The sequence below is a fragment of the Eriocheir sinensis genome, chromosome 12 (assembly GCF_024679095.1).
Source record: "Eriocheir sinensis breed Jianghai 21 chromosome 12, ASM2467909v1, whole genome shotgun sequence".
Taxonomy (NCBI): Eukaryota; Metazoa; Arthropoda; class Malacostraca; order Decapoda; family Varunidae; genus Eriocheir; species Eriocheir sinensis.
In genome coordinates this window covers 20,124,082-20,147,830 of record NC_066520.1, presented here as the reverse complement: position 1 = coordinate 20,147,830, position 23,749 = coordinate 20,124,082, and the positions used below count along the sequence as shown (strand labels likewise).

General features: G+C 44.2%; 1 protein-coding gene across 1 annotated transcript in view; it reads left to right on the top strand.

The window, feature by feature from the left end:
- LOC126997583 (delta-sarcoglycan-like) overlaps positions 1 to 22,804 on the top strand; it is a 50,533-nt gene extending 27,729 nt beyond the window's left edge. Inside the window, exons 3-6 of the mRNA XM_050858752.1 lie at positions 7,552 to 7,671; positions 10,113 to 10,309; positions 14,985 to 15,080; positions 15,544 to 22,804. Coding sequence (XP_050714709.1) covers positions 7,552 to 7,671; positions 10,113 to 10,309; positions 14,985 to 15,080; positions 15,544 to 15,624 — 494 coding nt within the window. The 3' untranslated portion in view covers positions 15,625 to 22,804. The remainder of the gene's footprint in view (positions 1 to 7,551; positions 7,672 to 10,112; positions 10,310 to 14,984; positions 15,081 to 15,543) is intronic.
- The last annotated feature ends 945 nt before the right edge of the window (positions 22,805 to 23,749 follow it).

Here is a 23,749-nt window from a genome sequence, read left to right as displayed (position 1 = left end):
GGTGGCGGGGGGTGGGGAGGGGGCGGGGGGGTGTTGTGGGCCGCTGCAGGCAGGCCAGGTATTCGTATATTCAAAAAGGGAAAAATATATCGTTATTATGGTCATACACAACCATTTGCAAACTTTGACGAAACAATCCGAACAATGCTTATTGTGCAAACACAGAGAACTGCAGCGTCCGACAAAGGTGGAGTTAAAACGAGAAAGCAACAAACTGTATCCAATATGCCTGACCTGCAAATATAAGCAACAATTAATTAAAAGGTTGGAAAGTGTGGCGTTGCTCAATGACTGGGAAATTCAGTTGTGTAGTACAGCGAGCAGCACGTCTTCTGTAATGCTTGACTAACAGCTTAAGCATATAATTCATTAGGTTAGGCAGCACGATACTTTTGAACAACAGCCGAAAGTAATATTGAAGTTAAAAGAGCGTCAAACTTTTTATTGTACTATAGCAAAGCGAGTGAAACGTCTTCTGCAATGCCTGACTAACAACTTCGGGGCGTATTACAAGTCGAGTCCGAGAAGTGTGGGGTCATTACAAAGGTTGGTTTAGGGGCCTTATTACAAGTTAAATCAGAGAAGTTTCGGGTCCCTACAGAGTCCGGGATGAATAACTCTGTAGGGACCCGAAACTTCTTGGATTGGACTTATAATAAAGCCCCTAAACTGACCTTTGTAGGGACCCCAAACTTCTCAGATTCGACTTGTAATACGGCCCTTACACCAACAATTCATTAGGTTAGGCAACACGATACTTTTCAACAACTGCCGAAAGAAGTACTGAAGCTAAAAGAACAGCAAGCTTTTTACTCTCCATACCTGACAATATATACCAATAATTGAAGTCTAAGGTCACGCAGGAAGGTATATTTGAACTCTTAACTTCTTTTTATAGTGACGATGCTCTTTTTAGGGGGAACACACCCACGTTTCACGATGGACTCTATACATATACAAGCTGAAAAACAGGAAATATATGTCGCTATCATTGGGAAGCAAAACAACACAGCAACTTTGACGAAGCAATCTGAACTATCCCTATTCTGTAAAGGCAATATATCATAACGCTTGTCAATTACACGTAAACGAACATCAAACATTCCGCTATACATAACTTATAATTTACGCGTACTGTTAAATGAAAAGGTTGTCGAGTAAGAGGCTTTCTGACGTAAAAAGTAGATGTTGTTTCATATTAAAAAAAAACTCTGTCACGGGAAACACATCAACGCGGAAATTACGTGTCCCGCTCTTGTCCTCATCCCACGTATTTTACATAAGTTGTCTCCTTTCCCCGCCTCTCTTTGGCTTCGTTTATTGACCTATTCATCTGTCTGTCTATCTATCTATTATATGTGCTGGTGTGGCCCCTCTATTGCACCTCGCTCCTGTTTTTACACTTCGAACAAGATCCACAATGAAATACCCGTCACCCACTATCTCTCTCTCTCTCTCTCTCTCTCTCTCTCTCTCTCTCTCTCTCTCTCTCTCTCTCTCTCTCTCTCTCTCCACCCCCTAACCTCCACGTCTCCAAATCCTTACTTGGTCTTAAGCTGAGCATCAATCATCCACCACAAGTCACATGCCCGCCTTCCACCTCCACCCGTACCTTCCCTGCTCTTCCACCCCTATTCTGCTCCTCCTCCACCTACCCTTCTTTATCACATACACGCCATCCCACACAATATCTTACATCCCACACCCTTCCACTTACTTCCCCTCTCTCTCCTCTCCTTCCCTCGCCCATCCTTCCATTCTCCTCTCCTCCTACACCTACCCTTCTTTCACATATGCTTGCACTCCTACACATTATCCTTCCATCCCACACCCTTCCAGTCCACATGCTCGCTCCCACTTCCTACCCCTCTTTCTCTCCTCTCCTTCTCCCCCTTACAACCTCCTCCAGTCATCCACTTCATCCCCGTCGTCCATTAAAACGCCTCCACAAAACACTCACCCCAACCATAGACGTGAAAAACTTCCATAATACACTGGGTTTTGTTCTCGTCCACACTAATGCTTTCCAGGTAAGGCACGGTGGTGGTGGTGGTGGTGGTGGTGAGTGACAGGGCGCCCCTACTCTTTCATCACTGAGGGGCGTGCTCCCAAGGTTACCAGGTCACCGTTGAGAGGAGTAAAAAAAAAAAAAAGAATAGAAATGAAACTACATGAGTACTGGTAAAGAACACTAGCAGGTAAAGGCCAGGACCAGACGCACAGTACAGTAATGAGTGGCAGTGATCTCGCCGCTGGAGTACCCCGCCGTCTGAGTTCGAGGCCCATAATAAAACCCTATTGTCATTTCCATCTCTGAGTTCCCTCCTGTGTACCATTTGGCTATCTCACGCTGATGACTCCCGTGTTACCCGCCGTGCTATTAAGGGCATGAAGCCACAAGAAGAAACTCACGGGTTATGGGGAGAACGTGGGTAATTTTAGGTCCGCGGCGATATGGGGATAGACGCCTCGCCCAACGGTTCCGCGGGCGTGCGCTCCCTAATTTGTTGGTGAAGTCTTCCGTCCCAGCTCGTTTAGTATTCATGGTGCTGAGTGTACCTGAGACATTTACTGCCTTATAACTTTGCAAGACGTAACTTTTCGCTGTGAGTAACGCATAAACACAGATATACACAGATATACTCGGGAGAAGTCTGCCCTCAACAAGTTTTTTTTCTCTGACTTTCTTTTCCTTACTCGCGTTCTGCAAGTATCACTTCACACCTCTTTTTTCCCCTTTCCACAGCCTGTCTATGTATACCGCGTTTGCCTTTCTATTATTTTCTTTTTAAACACCACAAACATCGCCACATGTTTTTTTTCCCGACTTTCTCTCTTTCCTTAAGCACGTATCACTTCACACCTCTTTTCCCTTCTCCAAATCACAAGTTTTTCTTTTTCTTATAATGATAGCCTGAAAAAGGTCCACTAACTTACAACAAGAGGAGGAATAAAAAATAAAACCTAAGACCTTCACCTTCTAATCAAAAATCAAAAAAAACAACAACATAGGACAACACCTGTCTTTGATTCTAATGAAGGAAGATCTCGAGTGCAATTTTAGAGTATGTTTGTGTGTGGTGGGGAGAGCTATGACTCCTGACGCCCCATTTACTGTTTATATATGCGATTCGATTCCATTATATTTGTATTAGGCAAAGTATAAACATCTGAAGTTACCGAGTTCATCGTATGGAAAAACATTAACACGGGTATTTCCAAGTCTCGATTCATCTCCAAGCAAACTGAACTCTCAACGCTCATCCCTTTGCTTTCATACCAAACAGAATGATATGGACGAGTGAACTGTAGGGAGAAGAGGGAAGAGGAGGAGGAGGAGGAGGAGGAGGAGGAGGAAGAGGAGGAGGAAGAGGAGGATGTGGAGCAAATGGAGAAGTAGGAGGTGGAGGAGGAAAAAGACGGGAAAGGAGGAGAACATGGAGAAGAAGGAGGAGGATGAAGAGGAGGAGGAAGAGGAGGATGTGGAGCAAATGGAGAAGTAGGAGGTGAGGGAGGAAAAAGACGGAAAGGGAGGAGAACATGGAGAAGAAGGAGGAGGAAAAGGAGGAAGGAGAAGGAGGAAGGAGAGATACGAGGAGGATGAGAAGAAAAAGTTGTAAAGGAAAAGAAAATGGGGAAGCAGAAGAAGGATTACGTGAAGAACGAGGAGGAAAAGTAAAAAAATAAAACTTGTATTATGGATGAAAAAGGAAGAGGAGGAAAAAGGAAAAAAAGAAGACAGATAACCAAAAGACGAAAAAGGTGAAGAATGAGAAGGAATACTGAGAAAAATATAACATGTAACAGGCAACAAAACAAACAGGAAATACAAACAGCCGTGTGGGTAATCATAGACCAATAAGGAGAAAAATGCAAGAAAATAGAAAATAAACAAAAAGAACTAAAGCAATCATACAAATTGAAGGGAAAGGCTGATATTTTGCATGACTTCTTGGTACTTACAATGGAAGAGAATAAATGAGATAGTGTGTGTGTGTGAGAGAGGGAGTGGGGAGTGGGGGGGGTTGAGAGAGAGAGAGAGAGAGAGAGAGAGAGAGAGAGAGAGAGAGAGAGAGAGAGAGAGAGAGAGAGAGAGAGAGAGAGAGAGAGAGAGAGAAAACACAGAACGGGCAAATTGACACACATTAATGCTCTCTCTCTATCTATCTATCTATCTATCTATCTATCTATCTATCTATCCATCTATCTATGTGTGTGAGAGAGACAGACAGACAGACAGACAGAAAGACAGACAGACACACGCAGACAGACAGACAGACAGACAGACAGACAGACAGACAGACAGACAGACAGACAGACAAACAGACGGACGGAAAGGGAGAAAAAAGAGGCACTATATCATTAGGTGGTGTTAATGATTCCTCTTTTCCACGAGCGAACCCTTTTTCTCTCTCTCTGACTGATGTATCGCCCAATTATATCACTCCATCATTAGCTCCCGAGATGATAATGCTCGGTCGTAGATGGCGCTGGTGAGATTGTTATATACTCTCCATCATTTACCTTATTTACTTTCATCCGATTTCTTCTGGTTTCTCTTCCGTTCTTCATCGGTTCACCCTTTGTTCTTTTATACCTTTCATGATTCCCGTAACTACCAAAAGGAATAACATTTACTTCGTTTCCTTTCATACGATTGCTACAGGTTTCTCTTCCGTTCTTCATCGGTTCACACTTTGTTCTTTTTATACTTTTCATGATTCCCGTAACTACCAAAAGGAATAACATTTACTTGACCCAAATATCTATAATCATGACGAGTCGCATTACTTTATACAGACGAGTACATCGTTTCATTTTTCCTTCTCTGGATGATCAACAAAAATCTTGAGGGTGAGACTAAAAGCGGGGACTTACTGAACAAAACAATGCTGGAGCGAGTGGGAGGCTGTGAGGAAAGGGAAGGAAGAACATACATAAAACGGACAGGAACGCAACAGGGAAATAGGAAGGTGAAAGATGGTATTGTAGACGAGACATCGAAGAGAGCTTATTAATTACTGTATAACTTTTTTTTTACAGCAAAGGAAACAGCTCAAGGGCAAAAAAAAAAGATAATAATGAAAGAAAAAAGCCCGCTACTCACTGCTCCTATACAAGCGTTCAGAGGAGTGGCCGAAAGAGAGGTCAATTTCGAGGAGGGGTGTTCTGATTTTTTTTACAGCAAAGGAGAGAGTTCAAGGGCGTAAAAAAAAAAGAAAAAAATTAAAGAAAAAAGCCCGCTTCTTACTTATACTAGAATTACAGGAAACTCTACATTCTCCTACACAACCACTTACCAGCTTCTTTAATATCCCGTCTGAGGATCATGAACCAAAAAACAGACCTCGGGAAAACAAAAACAGTAAAGTCAAAATACAGATGAAACATGCATTGGTAGGAAGGGACGGAGGAACGGAGCACAGCAAATAGAAACCATACTGGGAAAAAGAGGAAAGGAAAATGAGGAGGGAGGTGGTGGTGCAGACATGGCAATGAACGAAGATTATTCATAGCGAGGGCTGGACGGATGGGGGAAAGGAAGGGAAAAAGGGAGCGCGCGCAGAAGCTAGAAGAGAGAAAGAGAGAGATGGGAAATAATTAAAGCTGGAATGAAAGCAAAAAATATCCCGTAAAGAAGAAAGAAATGACATGACCACTGAAGAAAGAATGACGCTGAAAAGAATTAAAGAACAGGAAAACCAGACCGAGAGTGAATACAAGGGAGGAGACGGAAGGAAAGGGAGTGTAAAAGGAAAAAAAGAACGGAACGGGAAGAGGAGGGGAGAGGAGAGAAGAACAGGGAAAAAGGCATTAAAAGGAAGCAGACAGAAGGAGATGAAGCAGAGGGGAAGGCAAGAAAAGAGAGCAAAGTGGAGGACTGAGAGGGAATGGAGAAGGATGGGAGGGAGGCAGAAGAGGAAGGAGAAAAGGGAGAAGAGAGGGACAGGGGGCAAAGAAAGAGAGGAAAGACTATTAGGAGGAAGAAGAGGAGGAGGAGAAAACGAAGAAAAAGAGGAGGAGGAGGAGAAGAGCAAAAACAGGAGCAGAAGGAGGAAAAGTAGGAGGACGTAGAGAAGAAGCTTGAGATTGATGAGCAAAAGGATGAGGAGGAGGAGAAGGAGCAAGTTAGCGAGGAACGAAGAGAAGAAGAAGAGGGTGTTGGAGGAGGAGGAGGAGGAGGAGGAGGAGATAATTACTCTCTGAACACCGTAATCTCTTCTCAGCCTCCGTCAAGTCTGGCAGCGATGTGACGGCCACTACTCTTGCTCCTAAATCCACTCGACTGATAAATTGGTCCACAGATGATCCGTGACTCTCCTGGCCCACGCAGAGGAGGAGGAGTAGGAGGAGGAGGAGGAGGAGGAGGAGGAGGAGGAGGAGGAGGAGGAGGAGCAAATGAGAGTGCTAGCAGAGGTGATTCAGGTCAAGCATCTGTGGTGGGTGGTTTAAAGTCGCGCGTTTCCTACAGTGAGCAGTTCATTTACATTTGTTACCGCTCCCCTAAACTCCTCCTCTTTCCCTCTCTTCCTCCTCCTTCCCTACCTTTCATCCTTCCTTCCCTACTCTCCTTTCCTCCTTCCTCTCCCATTCACTGTCATTAACCCTTTTTCTATTTTTTTTCTGCCTTTATTTTATTTTCTCTCCGTTGCAAAATCCAGATCCTCAACAGTTGCAAGGGTTTTAGTAATAACATTGAGAGGATGCTCGCTACAGCACGGCATTTATATTCAGTACAGCGCCCTAGTTACGAAATGTATTACGATATCTCATTCTCTGATCTTCCATTCCACCGACCTCATTCCTTGCTTTAAGAGAGCAATACCATTACATAATCTACGCTCTCGAAACCCTTGCTCCACTTCGATTTATCCCGTCCATTACCCTCCACATTGCCCTCTGAGACCCCTTGCTCTACTTCGAAGCTCTCCCAACTATCTATCCCTCTATCCCATGGTTCCTGGTGTCCCTCATTCTGCTCCAACGTCAGCTCTGTCCTTCAACCATTTACATTTCCAGTCTTCCATCTGTACTGTGAGTCAAGTACTAATCATATCTTTGCTGTTTCCTTGTTTAGCTTTCTGTGCCCTCCACCCTACTTCAAACACAACAGTCTCCCCTATCTGTCCACTCCTTTGCTTTATGACGCTTAGGTACGAAGGTTAGCAATCTCAGACGCTTCCACCTCTTTAATCATCATCAGGACACCTCTCCTCCCGAAATTGACCCCTCTTTCGGCCACCTCTTTTGATTCTTTTTAGGAGCAGCGAGTAGCGGTCTTTTTTATTATTGTTTCCTTTTTTTGTGCCCTTGAGCTGTCTCCTTTGTTGTAAAAAAAATCAACTATTTCCAAAGGGCGAAAAAGAAACTAATATACTGAGTGTGTTTTTAGGTTTATGGAATAGTAAAATGGCCAAACAACCAGAGGGGGTCATAAAACTACCCCTGGAAATGCCCAAAACTTGTCAAATATAAGTGCTTGGACGCCAAAATTATTAAGAATACGGTCTTTCAAATAATCTATCTCTTATTCGTTCTCTCCCCCGCCAGACTCTGAGGCCATGCAGTGTACATCAGACCAGCTGGTGATCCGCGACAAGCAAGGACGCCTGCTATTCTCCGCCACGCAGGAGGAGGTCTTGGTGGGCGCCAGGCACCTCACAGTCAAGGGTGAGTTGCGATGTGTTCCCAGGTTATGCTGCTCTCATATACCCACTGACGCCATTGAACCCCAGCTACCACCAACATCCCTTCACAGATTTTGTTAATGGATATACTTTTGAAATGCCACACAAAAAGGCAAAAAACTGCAACACCAAGCAAAATCTACATAACGAGAATCATCACATCACCAAAATCATAAAAAACGAAAGCAGCAACATAACCATCGTCATTATCACCGACAACAACAACATGAACAGCGATAACAAACACGTAAAAAAAAAAAGATATCAAAATACAAATCTAATAAAAAAATAACAACCACAGCAACACAAACAAATATAACAGTAACATAAACAACCATGGCAATAAACATCTACATAAAAACAATAAACAAGAACACACAAACACACAAACATTACTCCCCACCCCCCCACCCCACACACACACACAACCCCCCTCCCCACACGTACAATCCCTCCCTCAATCAGTCATGCACACACTCCTCTTCAACGTAACCATAAACCTCGAACTCTCTCTCTCTCTCTCTCTCGCTCTCTCTCTCTCTTCCTCCCTCTCCTCCGCACACTCATTATTCCCTCCACTTCGCCTTGCTCCTCTCCGTTCATTAACTCTCTATACCACGTGACTTCCCGCTCCTAAAATATGTCCTCGCTTCCACGTATTCCTTTTGGTAACCTCAATCTGCTTATGTTTCTTTTCGTTTCCAATCTGTTTATTTTTTCTTTCCTTCTTTCTGTTGGTTACTTCACTGTGCTTATTCTTATCGTTTCTCTACTTTTTTTTTTTACTTTTCTTCTTCTCATTGTGGTTGTCTTTCTTTCACATCCTCTACTTTTTTATTTTCATTCTTCTTTTCCTTTCCCGTTTCTCTCTTTCCTTCCCTTCTCTTCCCTTCCTTTCACTATTCTTCTTCTTTGTGTTCATCTTCCATTCCATTTCCTTCCTTTCCTTTCCTTTCTCGCATTGTTTATCTTTCTTTCACTTCTCCTTACTTCTTTTTTTACTTCCCTTCATCTCACTGTGCTTATCCTCCACTGTTCCCTCATTTTCATTTTTCACTTTCCTTCTTTCCTCTAAATTCGTACCTGCGTCAGTGATACACCAATTCACGTAAACTCTTTCCTTCATTGTCACCTGAGGCCCTATTACTCTCTCCCTCTCTCTCCTTCTCTCCCTCTCCTTTCCCTCTCTCTCCCTCCCTCCCCTCTGGTACCGCGCATGCAGCCTAGGTTCAGCAACGTAACGAGTTTGTAAGATTTTGGATTTATGCACAACTTTTAAGCAAGGCGTGATCCTGTTTGCCCAGATCTCCTGCTTCTTGAAGTTGTTGTTTTAGCTTGTGTGTGTTTTTCCGTGATATTACATTTTCTGCCTTATATTGGTTGTTGGGTTAAGACTGAAAGTTATCAAGAAGGAAAGGAAAAAGAATGATAGACAGATAGGTAGACAGACAGACAGAGAGTGATGAAGAGCAGGTGATGGAGCCAAACAATATAATAACAAACGCAGTACATGGAAGAGAAGCAGGGGAAGAAAATGGATGAGAACACACAAGCCCTGAGGAGAACCAAAGTAATTCATTTTTCCCAAGAAGTGGAGTAACCCTTGAGCACTGTTACTTCTCGCTCTCCCTCTCTCGTCCCTAGTAATCCGTGCCCCGCGAGACTCGTCCCCGATCACTGGCTCTTTGTTATCATGCGCCTTGACCTCGGTTTTCTTTCCCTTCCTCCCTCCTCTCCCAGCGCGGTGCCTGCCTGGCCTTCCCCGCACTTCTTACCCGATCCAGAACCAGTCAGTTCATTAAACTCGAGATTACACAGGCTTGTGATACACGGATGAACATACCAGGAAAACTGTATAACAAGAAACCTTTTATTGTTATTCACAGCAAAAGTTTGTAAAGCACACGTTCATGAAGATTTAGTAAGTTGAACAGTTTTGTTTTCTGGGAATAACACTTCAATTCTGTTATAGGAGTAAACAAAATTGATACGAAAACTCATGTAAATCAGCTACGTATATATACTTTACACATGTATCTGCAATAAGTTTCTTGATACAAAAAATAAAAGTGATACTTATTCTTAATAAAAGCAGCCACTACCTTCTACTTCTTTCTACTTGCCTAGCCTTGCCTTGACTTGACTTAACTTATCCTTCCTTCCTTCCTTCCTCCCTTCCTTCTTTTTCCCTCCCCTTCCTTCCATCCTTCCTTCCTTCCTTCCTTTCTTCCTTCCTTTCTTCCAACCACTCATCCTTCCTTCCTTCTTTTGCTTTCCTTCCTTCCTTCTTTCCCTCCTCCCTTCCTTCCTTTCTTCCTTCCCTCCTCTTCTCCCCTTCCTCTCTACCCTGGCAAGTGAATGCGGCGATAAGTTTTATGTCCTCCAGTACGACTAACACTTCCCTTTCCTTCCCCGCTACGACAGGCGAGGGGGGCGCGTTGTTCAGCGGCTCGGTACAAACAGCCCACGTGACGGCGCCGGTGAGACAGTCGCTGCTGCTCGAGTCTCTCACCCGGAGCCTTGAGATCACGGCGCCGCAGGGAGTCGCTCTGGAGTCCCGCGCTGGCACCATCTCCGCCCACTGCCTGCACGACTTTATACTGCAGTCTACGGGAGGCATGGTGAGTGTGTGTGTGGGGGGGGGGAGATTGTGCGTGTGTAGGGGGTTGTTTGAGGGTGTGTGTGTAGGGGAGGGAGTTGTGTAAGTGTGTGTGCGTTTGTGTGTCAAAAAACAAGAACAGCAGAGGAAGGGAGAAGGGAAAGGGGAAGAAGGTATCGGAGAAGATGGAATGGTGTAATGAAAAGGAATATTGCAGTGTGTGTGTGTGTGTGGGGGGGGGGGGGTTTGTGTGTGTGTGTGTGTGTGTGTGTGTGTGTGTGTGTGTGTGTGTGTGTGCATTAATTAATTCTTTTCCGTCGTCTCCAGCGGATAATGCCGGCCAAAATCTGTCTGATTTTCTTCCATTTAATAATCATTTTGCTCGCCGCGGTAAACAAAGCACTCGTATTAATAAATGTAATTACTCATTTGGCGGTGAAGAGTCTTACTTTTCATCCGCGGAATAAATGAATTATTATTAATGCATCATCGTTATTACTAAGATTTAAACGGAAAAGAGAAACGAATGAAGGAGGAGCGAAAAAATACCACAGATGGTGATGTTTATATTTCTTTTTATTATTATCTCATCAAGTAAATTAACGTTTATGTTTTAACAAGAGTGATATACGAGTGCGCATCCACCTGCCCACCGAGACAAGTGCAAATTTAGAAGAAAAGACGAACATTCTTACGCACCCAATTCCAGACAGATTAATTATCACCGCGTTGATATGCAAGAACTGAGGCGTTTCATCATGGGATTATTAGTGGCTGTGTTAAATGAAACTTTTCCACAATAAAAGAATTCGAATTATTAAGCCTTTGAAAGTAATTCCAGACGCCTCTTAGATTTCTTGGCTTTTTGGTGTCTTGTTAATCCTTCGCCTTACGAGTGTCAGTCCGCGAGGCATCCCACGCATCAGACACTGGCTTGGTTTCTAAAAGGAGAGTTTCGGTATTTTGTCACAATGATGCCGAAGGGAAACTGTTATACTTCACGAGTAATCATGATACAGTTCATTCGAATATAAAGCGTTATGCACAGGTATATCTGACTTAATTATCACGTAAAACGACAGAAAGAGCTTGCATAAAACAAAACGCTTTCTATTTTTTTTAGAAATGTAAGTTTTGGGGAAAGAAATGTTTGAAATACGAGAATATCAAATGGAAAAGAGTTCTGAGTCGATAAGGAAAAAATCAACATTTATAATTATCCATTACTTCCTACTGGATTAAAATAACTTCAATGCAGCTGCTGAACTAATGCTTAAACCACCAATAAAAAAAAGTTTAATAGACGGAAAGCGAAATAACGACACGGACGAAAAGAAAGAAATAATACAAGAGTGAATCTGCCACACACACACACAAAAAAAAAAACATCGAGATGGTCAGATGATGACAGCTCCGGAAAATGTTACCATTAACCTTGCCTTTCCTGACATGCCCGTCATTTGGTTGGAAAACGAGCCCACTTAGAGAAGCAGACTCGACGTTCAGTGTGTGGACCGCGCTCAGGTTTTAGGTGGCCGCAAAAAGATGGGAAAAATGAGCTGCTCTATACCATACCATACATAGTATATAATTATCCTTTTAATGTGGATCTCTCGTTAAATCTCTGTAATACTCTTAGATGACGGTAAAATATAACTACTATTGTAACTGTTTAAGGAATGTAAATTTTAAATCATTAGGGATCTGGTTATAAAGTCTTTCAATCTAAACTAAATACCAGATCTGTGATATTTTGAGTTCGCCTGAATAACAAGGAAAAAAATAGAATTTATGCAGGAAATATCGAGTTTCATCATTTTCCTCCTTCTATATCTATTTTTCATCTATTTATCTATCCCCATATCTATCTGTCTATCTGTCTATCTTCTTTATTTACAGCAGATTAAGTAGCTCAAGGGCAAAGCATTAAAATAAACAAGAAGAAACCCCGCTATGGCAAACAATCGCTATCTACCTACATATCTACCTATCTGTGTGTCTATCTATAAATACACCGACACGCTTGCACCTACGCACGCACCCACACACGCACGCACGCACATCCCCCACCCCCACACAAGCACACCTGTCGCCTGCCTTCCCTGCACGCCTCACTCCCCTCACCGGCGCCACAATGCACGGTTTCCCTGATCCCCGCATCCCCGCGCCGCCTCTTTTGACGCAGCGCCGAGAAGCCGTCACGCGCCCGCCGCTTCCCACGTGCATCACACCTGAGCCTGAAGGTGTGCACGGCGGAAAGGTGAAACAGTCTTAGCGTTGCTTGTTCCGCGCTCGCTTGCTCGCAGAGGCTCCCGGGAAGTTTATTTATTTATTTATTTATTGTGTTTCCATGATGAAGCACGTTTTTATTTTTTTTTATTTTTTGTTAGTATTGGTACTATTACTGGTTTCTTTTCTATTGTTATTATTGCTATTATTATTATTATTATTATTATTATTATTATTATTATTATTATTATTATTATTATTATTATTATTATTATTATTATTATTATTATTATTATTATTATTATTATTATTATTATTATGGCTCGTCTTCAATGTTTTCGTCACTTTATTGTTTGTTTTAATTTCTGTTTTATGTCATTTTTGTTTTTCTTTCTTGCTCTTCTTGTTCTTTTCTTCCAGTTCCTCTTCCTGTTCTTCTTCTTTTCTTTTTTTCTTTCCCTTCTTCTTCTTCTTCTTATTCATATTTTTATTATTATTTTTTACGGCTAAAATTATCATCATACTCTTACTATTTTCATTAATCTCGTCAAAATTATCATCATTATTATTTTTTCACCATTATTTTCATCATCATCGTCCCTATCATGAAATACAGAATCATCGCTCTGTTCCATTCCAACGGCACAAATATATATATAAAAAATACATTTCCCCAAATCTTCCATTATGCTAACAACACACGGACAAGCTACCGTTATATCCAAACATTTTCAGGCGAATGATTCTGCGGGGTTTTTCATTTTATCAAAGCTTATGTCTGCGTATTTTCTTCTTTCCAGGAATAACAAAATTCAAAGTTCATATTTACTGCCAATTTCCACGGTTTATGCTCTCCACTCACACACCGCGACCTTCGGCTCAAACTATAACCCTCGCCGTAGACACACACACACGAGGAAAGTGCGCACAGACGAACACAACAATTTCTCTTACTATCCCTCCATCTATCTATCTATCTTGCCCCCCTCTCACCCCTGCCACACACACAAACACCTCCCCCCACGCACACACCTACAGAAAGAGAGAAAGCTACACAGAGTTCACGCTTGCCTTCCCCTCCTCCCAGTGCCCGCATATACACCCTTCGGGGATCTGTCTGATAGGGTGCTCCGGGTCCTTGCACCGGCCCACCCTTATCAAGCCCTCCTTGTCTCTCCCCAACCCTCCACTAGCTAGGTTCATGCAGCAGTGGTAGTAGTAGTAGTAGTAGTAGTAGTAGTAGTAGTAGTAGTAGTAGTAGTAGTAGTAGTAGTAGTAGTAGTAGTAGTAGTAGTTAACGTAGTAATAGTTATAGCAATAATGTAGTAGAAATAGCAAATACATTCACTAAATCATTCATATATGCATAAAATATCAAAGGAATTCAACCTTGCAACATTTTTACGTAAATACGCATACATACATACATAGATAATCTCTCTATTCATCTCTTTATATCTCTTTTTATCTATCTATCTTTATCTATATCTATCTATCTATATTATTACACTACTCTACATTACTCAATATTTTTATAACAAAGGACATTCAAATTAGGAAATATTCAACTCGAGGATCGACGCTACAGAACGCTTAACCTCTGACCTTGATAGCATTTCTGAATACGATGAAAGGCATTTGGAGTCCTTCAGTGTCTCAAAAACTCAATTTCTCTACCTGACAACTAGACACAACCTCCCACTTCATTTCCTATCCCCTGTTCTTCGGTAACACCCAACTGCCCCCTTTATCTACAGCCAAATCCTCACTAAATACACTTGGTCTATCCTTAACCCAAAATCTGAACAGGAAACTTCAAATATCTCGCTAAATCAGGTTACAAATTTTCAGATTTCTAGTCACTTTTACTGTAGCTAAACATTACATCGACACGTTCCTTTCAATGTAGTGTATATTGAACTACATTTCCGATTAGACTCTAAAATCCCCGTGTTCTATTTTAATAATTTCGTCATTTCATAATCCCAGGCACTTTAGCCGCTCATTCCCTCGGTGTTATGCGCGAGGTTGGCTGCAGCGTCACGTCAGCGGTCAGCAAGCATCCACGCACCGCTGTTTTGGCTCTTGTATTGTTTTTCTGCAACCAAAATTTTAACCCACGAAAATCAGTAATGTTTACACACCGAAATTAAAATCTGGTGAACCCAAGTCATAAACTCTCCTTCATTAGCAGCAGTGTGAATGCGCATCGAAATAATCCGGCCCTAAGCTGCACTCACTTTGTTCTGCAAGTTTTACACACTCGCCTATGATATCGGTAGTATTATTGCTTCAGTTTGTGATTACACGGGAAGAATACGTGAAAGAATGGACGTGTGCGTGTGAGTGTGTGTGTGTGTGTGTGTGTGTGTGTGTGTGTGTGTGTGTGTAGTAAAACAACACAAATACAACACGATACACGCATCCCCCCTTTCCTCACGCCTTCCCTGGCCTTCCCTCTCCACCAGATCAAGTTTGACACCCCGAACATCTTCATCAAAGGCCTCAGAACTTCCACCTTGCCGACCAACGACCAGAGACCAGCCCGTCCCGACGTGTACCAGGCGAGTGACCTACCCGTGCTTGACACCTGGATCACCTTTGTCTTGCCTCACTTTTTATTACTGTTGTTGATTATTTTTGGTGTTAAAGATATTCTAGTGATGTCCCTGGGCAAGTTATAACATGCATAGAGCTAATACTAGATGAATAATCAGAGAGAATGGGAACCGAAGAACTGTAGATGCCGAGACAGGTATATAATCGGGTATTTTTATTTTTATTTTTTTTACAACAAAGGAGACAGCTCAAGGGCACAAAAAAAGGAAAGAATAATAAAAAAAGCCCGCTACTCGCTGCTCCTAAAAAAAAGAATCAAAAGAGGAAATAATGAAAGAATGAAAGAATGAAATCAGAACTTTTGCCGGTGGTGGTGAGTGCCTTGTAACAGCAGTCTTCCTTTATGTTCCTGAGAACTGAGGAGTAGCAGTACTTGTGTGTAATTCTCGGTGTGTCCTCTCCGTGCAGGTGTGTGTGTGCAGCAGCGGTCGGCTCTTCCTAGCGACACCCCGAGGTGTGTGTGCGGCCGACCAGGAGTTCTGCAAGTAGCGACAAGTCTCCCAATGTTGTTATTGTTCGGCGTCGTCCGCGGTGTGCATGCCAGCAGGTCCTCAGCGTGCCCTCAACGGCTCCTCAGCACGTGTTTTTTGAAAGCTCACAGTGTTGGGAACCCAGTGACAGACAACATCCGGTACACTGCGGCTGAGGGTCCCTGTGGCTAGATAATATTTACTGCGGCTGCTCCAGTGGCTGCACGGACGGACAGTGGCCAAGGGACACTTCAGGGAGGTAATTTCGCTCACTATTTCGAGAGTCTGACGATGTGACGAAACGTACACTCCCTCTAGACAAAATAGTGTGACAACATCAACAGTTCGGTGTTAACCATTATGTCGAGCACGTGACTGTTTGTGGATGTGTGTGTAACCATACCAAGAAAATATGGATACGATTTTTTGGAAAGTCTGAAAGGCACGCTGTTCTAAAGTGTAGCCGTGTGCAGCGCCTGGCCGCGGAGGGGTGCGGGGAGCGGGGCGGCAGGCGAGGGCTGAAGGGAGACACCTGACGCTGGCGGTGAAGCGCCTCTTTGTTCGTGTCCCCGGAGGCGGCTTACCGGCGTGTGCCTCTGTGACGAGACCCTGGGCGCCGCGCCTTCCCCCGCCCACTGGGGCTACGCAGACGGTGCCGGCTAGATGGGAGCGATACAAACTATGCTTCAGGGAATGGTGATTACCTTACAAGGAAAGCAGAGTTTTACGAAGGGATTACTTTACGGTAAGGATACGTAGGAAAAGGCAACCATCGGGACGGGGCACGCTGTTAGCCACTTGAGAGATGTAAATAATGAAGTGCCCGGCGGCTCGTCTGGTGACCGTCAAGACTCGAAGACAAGAAGAAAACATTTGTCGTCGATGAAAACTTAATAAGGATCAATATCTTATACAAATGCTGCATTATAAAACTTGGTTGACTCACACGGGGAAAAATGTGGTTCGGAAATATAATCTCTCGCTCAAAATGGTAATCCCAAGTTCCCTTATTCTCTCCCTTCTTCTTCCCTTCCTCCTCCTCCTCCTCCTCAGCGCATTCACCTTCTTTCCATATGTTTATTTTTACCTCAGTCTTCCCTTCCCTCTTTTACATCTTTTCCTCCCTCCCTCCCGCCCTGCCTCCCTGCCTGCCTCCCATCCGCTTCACCTGAATTGGCCGCCTCCCTCCCTCCCTCCCTCCCTCGCTCCCCCCCTCCCTCCCACAAAAATAAATAACATCTCCCTTTCTCCCGACACGCGTCCACCGAACCCCCTTCACCTTCGAAAAATGACTCTCTTTTCTCCATTCCTGGCCCCTCTCTCACCTTTCCTCCTCCTCCTGCTTCGCGTCCTCTTCCCTCCTCCTCCTCCTCCTCCTCCTCCTCCTCCTCCCTCACTCTGTGGAATTGGCCTCTCTAGGTTAACTCAGCTTTTCGGGTAATTGTTTTTCGATGCCTTTTGATGTCAGGGGCGAGGCTCGTGTGTAAACAACTGGCTACGTTACCGCGAAAAATACCCGCGCCGCGCCGAAGGGAGATAAAAGGCTTCGCTCGGGGAATCGCTTTAAGCTGTGACCCTTAAAATTGATAAAGTAACAACACCGAAAAATGAATTACAGGAGGCGTCAGCAGCGGCGCCGGGGAGTGTCATGGGTTGGGTTGGGTGAGAACGAAGCCATGGTAGAAGTGGTGATGGAAGGGACGTGAGGAAGAGGAGCGGGACAGGAGGATAGTCAAGAGGATGAAAGATGAGAAGAAAGTAAGAGGGGAGAGGAGAATTGGGTACGATGATGATAATAATAAGAGGGGGTGCAGGAGGGAGGTCAAAAGGGGAAGGATGGTAGGACAGGGACGGTCGGGGACGGTCGGGGATGGTCGGAGAGGGTCGGGGTCTGATCTTCGGTTTTCGTTTAAGTTCTTTTGTCATCGAGGAGTTAAGCTGCTGTGAATGATGAGGCGGGAAGTTGTTACGGCGAGGGCGAGGACAGCGGTGGGGGTCGAGGGGGGAGGAGGAGGAAGAGGAGGAGGAGATATACTGCAACAAAAGACAGGGAAGGGAAGTGAGCGGTACAGGGAGGAAGGGAGGGAAAGGAGGGCGGAGGATAGATGATGGAGAGGACGTGTGTGTGTGTGTGTGTGTGTGTGTGTGTGTGTGTGTGTGTGTGTGTATACTACTTCTACTACTGTTACTACTACTACTACAACTACTACTTCACCTACCAATATCACAACCACAACCACAACCAGCACCAGCACCAGAACCAAACAACCAACATCACCACAACCCGTTCAACCACTATCACAACATATCGACCAGGCCGTCAGGGGGTCACCAGAGAATAAACAAGAAAAGAAACTGACAAAAAGAAAACGAGTAATCGAGGAGAGCCGTTTCACACCCTCTCTCTGCACCTGCCACACCTTGCCTCTCTCACCCCCTTCCTGCCGCCGACACACCCACAAACTCATACCTCTTCTACCGTTCAGCCTCAGCCCTTCTTTCCTTCACCCTCCCCGGCCTCAGCACCCTCAGCGTCTTAGCACCCACACTCCTCCCACCATCCAACCTCAATCACATCCCTTCGCACACCCTCCTTAGTCCCGCAAAATCAACCAAGACAACTCAACACACCTTCCGGTCCAGCCTCAATCTCTTACCCCTGCACATCCTTCTCACCCAAGCAACCTTAACCCCTCTACATACACGCACACACCTTCTAACATCCATCCTCAACCTTTTCCCTCTCAACATCCACACAAACAATCACACCCACACCTATTCCACCGTCAAGCCTCAGCCCTTCCCCTCAGCACATCCTCCCAAGCCCAGCAACCTCAATATACACAGCCCCTCAACACCCACATCCCTTTCACTGTCCAGTCTTAGCCCCTTCCCCTTCAAAACCAACACAACACATTACACCAACACCTCTTTCACCGTCAAGTCTCCTCCCCTTCCCCCAGCACATCCTCCCAAGCCTAGCAGCCTCTACCACTCAACCCCCATACCTCTTCCCCGTCCAGCCTCAGTCCCGTCACCTCCTTCAGCTCCCCACACACCCTCCCCGCCCTTCTAGCCTCACACTGTCGATACCCACGCAGCTATCACTGTGTCTCCAGTCACGCCGCTCTGCTGACAAACAATTTATCTCATCACGGCCCTTCTACGTGCCCCGCCCACAAGGAGGAGAGGAAAATACTCACACACAAACACACCCACCCACACCCACACACACACACACACACACACACACACACACACAAGCACATATACACATCACAATAAAATTTCAATCTACGCTGTTGTCCCGTCACAAAAATATTTCACCGCCCCGCCCCGCCCTGACCCCCCCCCCCCCGTAATTCCCCCCACACTCCGCCTCAGCCCCCACCCCACCCCTGTATCCCTCCCGTCCCCCCCCCCGCCTCGCCCCCCCCGAAGCCCCGTCCCCCCCTCCCCGATCTCATATATAGTGAATATATTTTTTGTCACCAAGCGATGTCGATGCAGGCAAAATTGTGTCGTTTGTGAAACTCGTTTGGGGCCAACTGGGGTAGAAAGAGGAGGAAGCAGAGGAGGAGGAGGAGGAGGAGGAGGAGGAGGAGGGAAGCGTCGAATCTTTCTCTCTTTCATGATCTGTGTCCTCAACGGTTGGAAGGAACAAGACTGGCTTATTTCGTTCCTTTGGTTCAGGTAATAGAGATCGACCCCCGAAATCTCCCTTATTATAACCCCCTCTCTCTCTCTCTCTCTCTCTCTCTCTCTCTCTCTCTCACGTTCTTTCAGTCCTGTCTCGCACACGTTCGCTTCTCATCCGGTCTTGTCTGGACTTCGTTGTTCTCTTGCTTTTTCATATTCATTTATCCATTTTTTTCTTTTTCTTTTTCATCATATTCGCTAATAACTCTCACTCTCTCTCTCTCTCTCTCTCACAGACAATTTCTCTCTTCAAACAATCTACAATACTTTCTTTCTCTTCTTTTCTCCCTTGCTCATCCTCTCCGGCTTTCCTCTCTTCATTGTTTTCATTTAACTTTTTATTGACTTTTCTTGCAACATAACATTTTTTTTTCTTTCCACCCGTCAGACACGATTTTTGTTTCATAATGTTTTGCTGTTATAAAATCAAGTTGCTCTGTTTTATTAAGCCACGCTACATTTTCTCTTTCCCTTTCTCTTTCTCTCTCATTTTATTCTTTATTCTTTTCTTCTTTTTTTTTTGCCTCCAGTCATCACACGTTTTTTTTTTGTCTCAACGGCTTCATCGTGTTTCCTTGTGTAATCCTCATCTCCCTCTCTCCCTCTCTCCCTCTCTCCCTCCCTCTCGCTCTCTCTCTCCCTCTCCCTCCCCCCCCCTCCGTTTATTTCCTTCCTGCCTTGTTATTTCTGTCTATCCCGCTTCCTTTGTCAGTCTCGGTTGGTCTATCTGTCTCTCTCTCTATCTATCTATTTATTTATCTATCTACGCACAAACACACACACACACACACACACACACACACACACACACACACACACAAAAGTCAAACAAGCACACGCATGAAAAATAAAAATGAAAGTTCAAATTATTATGATTCTATTCACTACAATACCGGAGCAGCAGCAGCAGCAGGACCAGCAACATACAATAACAATAGTAATAATAATAATAATAAACATAATAGTAATAATAAAAATAATAATAATAATAATAATAATAATAATAATAATAATAACAAAAACCGCCGGCCCAGCACGTGTATGGAAACATTCTCCTTGTAATATTTCGGAATTCGCTTCGACCGACTATTGTTTGCTTATGAATATTCAAGTGATACCGAGCAAGACCGTGTTCTTGATTAATTTGCTTGGTGGTAATACTCGGCGGACGTAATATTGACGGAGGCGGCGGCGGTGGCGGCGGTGATGTGGCCTTTGTATTATGGAAAGGAAATTACGACTTCTCTGAGTTCAGCAGGATGAAAAATAAAAATAAAAATACCGGGAGTGAGTTTTTAAATACTACAGTCATATACAAAATTAATTTGAAATTGATATTATCATTAGCAGAAGTAGTGTACCTGTTTTAATTGTCCACATAGTATTATCATTACGCATTATTATAGTTATTATAATTATTTTACTATTTTTATCATTATTATTATGTATATTGTTATAATCGTTATTATTACTGTTATAATTATCTCTATTATTATTATCATTATCATATTTATCATCACTATTATACTCATTAGCATAAGTATTATTGGTTGTATTGGTAGTATTACCTGAAGCAGCATACGACAATACCTCTTTTAACACGGACTGTTCAATGAACGAAACTTGTATAAAGAGAGTTACAACTGCATCTGTCCAATGATGAAAAAACTGTATATGACAACATTACGCTGACTCACAAGTAAACGATTATGAATTTCATCAAAGATTCTCTCTCTCTCTCTCTCTCTCTCTCTCTCTCTCTCTCTCTCTCTCTCTCTCTCTCTCTCTCTCTCTCTCTCTCTCTCTCTCTCTCTCTCTCTCTCTCTCTCTCTCTCTCTCTCTCTCTCTCTCTCTCTCTCTCGAGCTCTAGTGGGTGCTCAGAGTTGTGGGATGGGAAGCACGCGCACAAGCACACACACACACACACACACACACACACACACACACACACACACACACACAAACAAACAAAATGAAGTGTTTGATGACTAAGATGGCTGGGTCAGCGTCCTGCCGGCCGCCTCAGCATGAAGGAGAGTGTTTCACTGTTTACTGTCACGATCCACCGCCGTGCACAGACTGGATGTTAAGTTAGTACTGCCGTTATACGTCCCACGATGAGGATGCTAATGTATGTTCCACCACGCCCTCAGAGTATACGTGTGTGTGTGTGTGTGTGTGTGTGTGTGTGTGTGTGTGTGTGTGTGTCGTGTTCACTGTTGCAGGAGCAAGTCAGGTGTGTGTCAAGGTGCCGGCGTTGTGTTCCCGTCACTCACGAAGGTGTGTTGCGTGTTTGTATGCTTTGTTGACCTCGTAGTGTGTAGACCATAAGCTTAGCATTAAGGAGCAGCGGCTGAACATTTCTGGGTGGAACACGATGTTATCAACTGAATGGTATAAGTAACCTGTGCCACAAGGTGTGTGTGTGTGTGTGTGCTTACAGCAGCGTCCTCGGCGGAGGCTTGGAGGCTGCGTGGCCATGTAACAAGCATGTCAGACTCAACAGGTGAGAACATGTCTCTTGGTTTTCTTTCGACGGTCCACAACGCCAGCAGAACTCGGACTCTCGGTGATGCACGGTGTTAATTAATATCTGATGCAATGCTCCCTTTGCCTATGAAGCTCAGGATCGCAAATTTTTTTTTCACGATTACATTTCTTTTTATCACAATTGTTCTCACCGTTTATTACCCGTTAGGAGTAAATTATCTATTAGGCAAGAAAAAGACAGCAGGTGTGGCTGTCACTCTACCGCCGCCATACCCCCTCGCCGTGAGACATGTTGTTTCACCTCCTTCCTCCCTTCATCGCACTCGAACCCCGGAACAACCCTCAAACCGAACGCTGGATCACCACGCCAGAGGTCGCCGGCCAGAGGCTTTGTGATTGTTTGCTGTTCACCGCGGCAGTGACTCTAACCATGCACTCACCGAATACCTGTGTAAGCATCGGTGTAAGTTTTACCAACGGGTGGTGTAAGCGCGATACATGTGTGTGTGTGTGTGTGTGTGTGTGTGTGTGTGTGTGTGTGTGTGTGTGTGTGTGTCGCTTACTGTCACCAAAGATGTTTGAACTATTTCGAATCTTTGAAATGGATACTCGGAAACCTTGAGAGCCTGTGTGTACATACTTATACGCTTACGTCATGGCGCGGCCTCAACGCCTGGCTGCCACGTTGATGTGCTTTGTGAGACGGGCGGGAATGCATGACGTATACATAATACAAATACTCGCGTTCTGCTGTAGTGGATGACTCGGTGCCGGCCGCTTGCTGGGGCGGGATGCGGGAGTCGCCCTGAGGCGGTGTGGTGCAGTGTGGTGTGCCCCGCGCGAGGCGAGGGCGTGCCGTGGTGGCCAGCCCTGCCCCTCCCCCTAGCGTTACTGCTCCTTTTCTATAATGTTACTTGAGCTTCGTTGTTACGGTTGGGATACCAGATGCAGGATTTATATCGAAGAAAAAAAAGGTTTCATTTTGTGTATATAAATGTGAAAAAAATAAAGGCTAAACTTTTCACAACGTGTTTCAGTGGATAGATTAAGATTAGTCAAGCATTCCACACCGATAGATACTGTCAAATATTACTGTAAAAAAAAACATTCTCCTCTTGAGAACTATATAAAAATCAGCACACAGGTAAAAAGTACACGGTATTAAATTAGAGTACCATAGCTCCCCCTACTAATATAACCTAATTAACAATGCCTGAACCAATGTCCGCCATCTAGCCAGGCAAACAGTCACATAAGACACATCACTAAGGAGCCCTCACCCGAGAAGAATGGCTACAGCTGGAGGCAATTATAAAGAATATGGTATAAAATTTGATTAGCATAGTTCTCCCTACCGAAGTAACGGGTAAGATTTACATTATGGACCTTTCATGATCTTGTTTCCTGCTCATCTGCTGTCATAATTATGTCATCTAGTAATCTTCAAACCTCCCGGAAAACTATAGGGAAGAATGTAGATCTCAAAACCAGTATGAAAATAACCATGATACGTGTGTGTGTGTGTGTGTGTGTGTGTGTGTGTCGGCCACGTTATCAAAACAGGGATATAATTGCAGGTAACTAGTCTTAAAGGTTTACCTGGCGAAAACAACACACACACACACACACACACACACACACACACACACACACACACACACACAGGTACAATAATTAGTGTTGTACCTTTTCACGAGCTCCTGCCACCCGCATCCCCTCACCTGTCTCCGCATCTACAGGTAAAGGTAAGTGACGACGAGGCCTGTTGATGAAGGTAAGAGTGGACGCCTTAAACATGCACAGGTAGGTTAACCGTTTTCCCATGACAGGTGAAGCACAGTATTATCATCGTCGGTGAAGTTACGTGACACAAGCATTAGGCGAATATAAAAAGGCAGGAAGGAAGAGAGGAAGGAATGGAGTCAGAATTCAAGAAGGGAATGAATGAATGCATG